Below are 7,846 nucleotides of genomic sequence, written 5' to 3'. Positions count from 1 at the left end.
ATTCACAATATCCAATATCTACATAGATTTTTTTCAAACTGATTATTTTTTCTCTTAGTTCACTTTTATTTTTATGAAAATGATCTTTTTTCCTTTGCTTCCTACTTAATCTAACTGTGCTTGTACGCAAAATTAGCTTTACGTTGGAAGATACGACAGATTAAACTTTAATCTCTTTATCAAAACCGAAAAATAAAATAAAATCCAAAGCATATGAGACAGGTATTGCAGTTGATATTGAAATAACTAGTATACGCATTTCAGATGTTTGATCCACGTCTGAACTTAATGCGGGATATCACTCTGACGTCATCTGTTAAAATCTATACCCATTTCTTTACGTATCTCAACTCAATACGAAAGAATAGAAGCATGTAAAAAATCTTTTGGGTCTCACCAAATCTTGTGCGGTACTCAAAACGTGTCTTCAGACATCAAAGCAATGTGAATAACGACTTAAATGTCTGCCATTTTTGGCATTGCACTAAGGGAGAGAACATTAAAAAGTACTATGAGATGCTGCAAACAAACTTTTTTGTTGACTCTAGGTTAAGCCTGTTCTTTTTCCCCGCGTGCATCGGTTCTTAGAGCCCGCTTCGCTCGCTAGCGCTGCAGAACGACGAGCCGCGCTCGCTATTAATGGCATTTTTTAAACTTTCAAATAACTGATCTTTGGCGTATGATCATATAATTAACTGAGTATATAAAAGGATATTCATTGGGATACCTTCACTTTATGAAAATAAAAGGACAAACTTGAACTCTTGTCTTGTCAATAAAAAAAGCAATTCGTCAATGTGATCACTTATCAAAAGAAGTAGCGCTTCAAGGCTGACACTTGTAAATATAAGTATTTCCACAAATTTTTCATCAAATATTGTAAAGGTGCCTGTAACATGGCATGTATATTCATTATATTAGAAAACTTGTCCATTATTCTCTTTTCCACACACGACGGACAATCTAATTTTGCTTTGGTTTAAAAGACCTTCACAGCACTGCACACTCTATTTGTAACTAGTTCTTTTGATTATCAACTGTCTCCTCAAAAATCTTGAAAATTCAAATGTATGAGGTGCAGAGATGTATGCTATACCCTTTTCGGTGTAAAGAACATAAAAACGAAAAGACAGAGACAACTTGTTGCTGTTTATTGTGATTTTTTAAAAAATATATTTTGTTGTAAAACGTCACCTTTGGTCGCCACCTTTGCTTAATCTGAAAAAAAAAAAATTTCCAGGATGTAAATATGAAAGTTTCTTAACAATGACCAAGGGAATGACACAAGTAAGGGACAATGAGAGGAGATATAGCTATATTATATATATATAAAAAGAACTTCCGCTAGATTGCAATAATGTTTAAGTTACTTTTTTCTCTCTTTTGTCTACTAAAATAGTGCATATTGACTAAAACGTGAACAATCACTTTAATAAAGGGATTTCTGTTACAGTAAAAACCTTAATAAGAACATATATGAGAACACCAAAAAACACTTAATTCATGAAAGTAAATAAGTAGATAATTTCCAAAATTAATCCAAAATTATATTGGTAGTTACTTGAAACCAGATCACTAGCTAGTTATAAGAGATTTATCTTAACCAAGTTTAGAACATTTATATTCAACGTGAGAGAAACCTACATTTCTTTCTACTGCATCGCTGCAAACAGGCATGTCTCGTTTCAAAGTTGTTCTCGTTGCCTTGGCAACCGCCATATATAAATAGTTCACAGTCATTGGTGGCTCTGTTATACCACCATCTTGGGAAATATGCATAACAAGGACCAGTGACTTGCGGTTGACTGCAGACGTCTGAAGCTGAAACATAAAACGTTACACTGTCAGAGCTATGTGTTGTATTCTATTATAATCAAAGTACTGAAGTACTGACGGGAGTTGATGTTACCGATTATCATTTTTTTTAAAATCAACTTATCTTGCATGGTAGTTAGTCTGTATTTGAATTATGCTTTTTTGATATAAATATTTTTGGACTTTTCCGACAAGAATTTCGAGAAACCCCATATGAATCATGTTGTGTAATATTTAACGAGGCCGAGTACAGAACGAGTACGCACGCTTTAGCGCAGCGTTTCATTTGTATTGTGACGTCATCGTTTTGCTTTGTTGACGCCATGGCGTGATAGTTTCAACTGCAGATATTCAGCGAGATTTGTTGAAAATAGCTCGTTTGATGCGTAAAATTGATATTATATTGTGGAATAAACATAAATGTCTCGAAGTATAAGTTATATTTGGGCTCGGGTCGAAAACGTGAAGAGGGTTCAGCAAGCCTAGCCCTCTGTCACGTTTTTTTAACCCGCCTAAATATCGATTAATTCATTTGTTTCAAGATATTAACCATATATTTTATATTAATGAACCTTAATATGTGATGTTAGATATTCATTTATTACTTAAATATGTCTGAATGTTTTAATAATACTATAAAGATCACCATATCCGTCTTTGTCAAATAAAAAATACTCATTATCTGACAAACTGAGAAATTGGGCATACAAAAAAAACTTTGATAAGACCCCTGAAACAAACCAGGATGTAAAAGCTTTTTTTTTTATTTGACCATTTAACGCCTTTTAGCAATAACTTTAATATGTAGAACAGAAAAATAAATCCCTAGGGTAGAAGTTTAAAAAATGTGCAAAATTGGTACATTTCAAGCTAAATCCCATAGGGTCCTATGTTAAAAATTAACAAACTTTGAGATGACCCCTTAAACAAATGGTGTGGTAAATGTCATATCTTTTTTTTATCTTAAAATAATAATTATATCAGTAGAAATTCTTGTAGAAAATTTCATTCAAAAATCTAGGGCAGAACAAATTAGACCCGGCCTCGTTAAAGATAAATTTCAAACTATGTATTAGTAATGAAACAAGTCTAAGAATCATATGGATCCAGGCACTATTGATATCGAACTCTAGTCTCGTTCAACCAGACGCTCGGCTGTCTCCGTTAATCTCCGACAAGCAAGATAGCCTCTCTGCTTGTCGGAGATTTACGGAGACAGCCGAGCGTCTGGTTGAACGAGACTTTATTAAACTCTGGCGTAGGAACACATAAGACTACAAAAATATCTAAATTGTTCGTATTATATAAAATCTGACTATTTTCAAAGTGTTTATAAATAAGTTTACTTGAAAAACAATGCTTCAGTATACATTACAACGACTTTTTCTATTATTTTCAAGAACTTAGTCTTGTAAGCGGTGATGATTTGTGCTTAGGTCCAAACACTGTTTCACTCTCGGTTTGCCAGAGTAACTGCATAGGAGAGTTGATTAAAATCAACTCCCAAAAATTGAAATAAATACATTATATACATTGTGAGTTTTCGTAAATGTTCAAGTTAGAAAGAGATGTTTCAATACATATGCATAATATTCAATAGCATTCTGTGTGCAAAATTTATACCTTACTTTAGTTAGACTATCCATCATAATTTATATGTGTGGCATTCTTTTTTTACAGATACTTCCGACAAGCCATCAATGTTATATATACATATCATATATTTGTGGCATTATCATTTCACAAACACTTACGACAAGCAATCAATGTACACGCCACATTGTTGTTCCCCTGACAAGTACAAATATTGCATCCATCGCCAGCGGGAAAGGACTGTCCTTGGAAATAGTATCGCCCGTTGTAAAAGCAACCAGGTGATCCTTTCAATGAAATTTAAATGTATAAGTATGTTCAAATTTAGAACATTGTTTTATATTAATCTGAATATACAAAAAAACATTAGCCATATTTCCGAATAGAAACATTATTTGTAATCAAAATTAGCACTTTTTGTTTTGTATTTAAAGCCTTCTATGCCAAATTGCAATTTGTATTACCAATGCATGGGCTTTATCAAAAACGTTTTCTACAGTAAACTTACTAGGGTTGGTCTCTGACATGTTTCAAATTAGTGCACTTATTTTAAATTGTCAACACTAAAATCGTTGTTTAAAATGTTAAAGAAATGCCATGGGAAAACTCGCACAAGTCGGACCTTATCCCAGTAAAAAGAAAATGCTTTCTATCCAACTTTGATTTATCTTCCGTTAGCATAAATATATCTAACATATTACATATTACGATGAAATTGATATCCCTTGAGAGTGAAAATAACAAATGACTCATTTGATAGGCTGTAATGAATCAATGTATCATAGACATCACGTTGTGTATGAAAATATGATTGATATTTTACACTCGATATCTATATGGAAGTGCACTTTAAGGTGTTTTTTTTTAGTTTTACTTAAAACCGACTTACGTATGTAAGCACATGGTTCCATTCTTTTACATGAAATAGAAACTTGATAGGCGCCAACCATAAAATCTGTATATTTGCCAACCATGAACTAAAATTCATATTTCCTGAGTATTTTTATCTTAATCATGGGTTATTTAAGTTATCACTATCGTTTGTAAAAACGTCAACGACTTACACTTAATTCAGTGGCAATAAAGCGTACAATGTATACATTTTTAGACATGATCATTGTGACAGTTTACCTGGTAGGGGACCAGTTGAAAAATCTGGTGCCCGGCACTCACGTCGACACCCACATCCGTACGAACAGCACTTGAGATCTGCAAACAAAGATGTATATAAAAAAAAAATAAAGTATTTTTTTAAAAATCATTACTTCAGTTCCAATACAAAACAACACATGGGTGACACCATATTGAGTGTCATGATCTTGTGACAAATGCGCTACACTGTTAAAAAAAATGTATGCTGATTAAAATACAACTACGCTTTAGTCGACGTCATTCTTTTAACATTTTTACTGATAAATTCCATCGTAATTGGTTTTGACAGATTGCAGTTTAATCTTAAGATGCCTTTTTATTATTAATAATATATTCTAAAATACTATTTTAAATATACTTGCTTTTGTGACAATAAAAGAAGTTTAAATTCACATGATTGCAAATACATGTATGAAAGATGATTCATAAAACAAATATACATGCAGCTGATATAATGTAGTGGTGTAACATGTCTGTATTAGATTTGTTATTGACATATTGTAGAAGATTATGAAAAATGTTCATTAATTTGTTCATTCCTAAATAGCTTGTTGTATCATTACACTTGATTGGCTTAAACAGATGGAAAACCATATATCTGTTTTTATATCATAACTCATTCTAATAAAAGGACGCACCCCATTTGCAATCTGCAACCAAACTTTTTTGTAAAACTTATATGTTTACATACATGCACATAGATGTATCGACGTGCTATAGAATATATATGCACAAGTTTAAGTCTTCTTTTAATAATATTTTTTTTTGTTGCAAAAAATATAACCATTAGTCAGGTAGTGTTTATTTATTATAAGGCATACGTTTGAATTTCATGCTTTATTAAAAAAAAATATGTGATGGTTTAAGATTACAAAACGCATATCAATCATGCAAGTATCGCATTCGAAAACTATGTTCACTTATTAACTGCTTTTTATTCTGGCTTTTGAGATGAAAAAAAACACATAAAAAAATTACTAATAAGTGATAATCGTGATTTGTTAGGTCTTTTAATAAAGTTATTTCTATTATCTAGATATCTGCTTAAAAAAACACCACAGTCCCTGTTTTGCATATTTATTTATAATCTTCATAATAAAAAGATATGTTAACGTTATTATTCTGCTTAAAAATAACTCCTTATCTACGTTGTTTGACCTTTTCAAGAATGTTTAACTTGAAATATGCAAGGGACATTTGAATTAAAATTTTAACTACAATGCCTAATTAACCTACCTGTGCATATCAAAAATAACCACGATTCACCACTTAAGGTTGCCCGAAAAAAAAATGTCAGGCACGTTTTTAACACATCTTATCTGTACATCTGTATTTGCATCACGCAATTCCTTATCCTTCAAAATGTTATTTGTGTCTATAACCAGTGTTACAATTGTTGAAAATTGTTGTTCACTTTAAAGAACTTGTTCGTCGATGCTAAAGCTTAAAACAATCATTTACTTCACTTCACGTTTAGAATTTAAAAGTTTCTGTATTTATGAAAATCTGCTCCTTTTTCACTCGATTCAAAATATCTGTGAGAAAACAATCCATAATCACTTAACTTAAAACCATACACTGTAGATTTGAATATATTTTGCTTTGTCTATAGAGGATTTTCTATAACATGTACTTTGTTTTCTATGATTGTATAATCTTCTTTTTTTAAACTTTCAGCACTTATTAGTACATTTTGTTACCTAGAGAAAACGTAGAGAAAAATACACTATGGCCTTACTATATGGACAATCGTAGTCACTATTACACCCCTGGGGACCAGGTGGACAAAGACAATTCGTGATGACGTCAGACCTCGAGCACCTGCCGGGCTTTTCCCCATGGACCCCTGTGTGATATTGACCAGCAAATGCTGTCGCCGACACCTGATATAGAAAAAAACTGTTTTAAACAATAAAATGCTTTCTTTGGTGATTCATTCGGGATATTAAGGTAGCGAAAATGCAGAAAAAAATACATACAAGTTACCCGCGCTAGCAGGTTATGTAAAAAAATTCTGCATTTAAGAAATTGAGCGTAAAAAGTAAGTAAAATTCACTAAATTATTCTTAATGTACATAAGTACGTTAGCTAAATGAAACAGCCAAATCGTCTCCTGTGAGACTTTGAGTCTAACATCATCATGGTTTTTTCGTGTAGTCTGTGATTGTTCTTCGGTATATGTAGGTCTCCACCAACCAATAAATTGGGCGTGTCAATTTCAGTCCTGTTACTTTCTTATCAGTTTAGCCGCTGTAGATTTCGACCAATCGATTAACGGGGCGTGTAGATTTCAGTCTGGCTGTTTCTATAGAGCTATGAATTAACTATAAGTTTCCGTAGAAGGAATGATACTTGGTAGGTGTAAATATACTGTTTTATTGAATTCCTTTCTGAATCGTTTGAAATTTTAAAAAAATTTAGATATATTGAATCAATCATAGTTTGTGTGAAAACCCTTGATGAAAATTTAATTGTGAAAAAAAAAAAACGTTCATATAGTTAGATATTTGAACATACATGTATCAGTAGTTTCTAAAGCGAGGCAAGCTACTGACAAACAAGTTCATAAAACAGTCATATCAATGGTCTCGTTGAAGGTATTCTTTTTTAAGGTTCTATGGTAGATACAACGACCTTGTCAGCAAACACAATATTACACTGGGTTGCATACCGGCTGACTTTTTTCATACTTATTTTAGACATTAATTATTCCCCTACTTGTTAACGGATTTTTTTTTCGAAATTCCCAATTATGACAAAGAGCATACGGCAAAGGTGTATAGTTTTTGTTAAAATAATTTAAATCAGATAGGACAATACCAAAATCATAATAAAATGAGATCATTAGATAGTACTAGAAATGTTCAATAAACTTACCGTAAGTATTAAAAGTATTCCGATCATGGCGATAGCGTTTTCTTTTTAAGTGTTAAGTTCTCTTTGTTCCCAATGCTTATATATTAAGGACCGAGCGTCTAATGATTTTGATTTTTTAACCCCAGGCGAGGTTTCTTAATGAAAAAAATCGATCATTAAAAATCATTTTTACTTAAAAGTGAAAAAAAAGAAACACGAAAGCAATGGAATTACTTCCTTTTAATTATTTAAATTAAGCAATCTAATCGTTTTTAATAAGTTATTTTTTTTAATGATTGACATGCATACATAAGGTTAACGTGAGTTAAAATTTAATCATAAAATAAAATGTTTTGCATAGAATGACGAATTGGTAACTACAAATACAGGAGAAAAACAATTATTCTATTCAATCAATGAACCGACGATC

General features: G+C 31.8%; 1 protein-coding gene across 1 annotated transcript; it reads right to left on the bottom strand.

Annotated features, from left to right (window-relative positions):
• Nucleotides 1-1,128: 1,128 nt before the first annotated feature.
• Nucleotides 1,129-7,552, bottom strand: LOC128171282 (BPTI/Kunitz domain-containing protein-like). The gene is made up of 6 exons (XM_052837051.1): nucleotides 7,438-7,552; nucleotides 6,299-6,443; nucleotides 4,540-4,617; nucleotides 3,570-3,695; nucleotides 1,645-1,821; nucleotides 1,129-1,218 (listed from the first exon to the last, which is right to left on the bottom strand). Exons 1-6 carry the CDS (start codon nucleotides 7,462-7,464, stop codon nucleotides 1,214-1,216), a joined length of 558 nt encoding a protein of 185 aa, XP_052693011.1. The 5' UTR covers nucleotides 7,465-7,552; the 3' UTR covers nucleotides 1,129-1,213.
• Between the last annotated feature and the right edge of the window lie 294 nt (nucleotides 7,553-7,846).

This window comes from Crassostrea angulata, chromosome 2 (genome assembly GCF_025612915.1).
Source record: "Crassostrea angulata isolate pt1a10 chromosome 2, ASM2561291v2, whole genome shotgun sequence".
Taxonomy (NCBI): domain Eukaryota; kingdom Metazoa; phylum Mollusca; class Bivalvia; order Ostreida; family Ostreidae; genus Magallana; species Magallana angulata.
The sequence above is the reverse complement of the archived record's forward strand: the minus strand, read 5'-3'. Positions and strand labels throughout refer to the sequence as shown.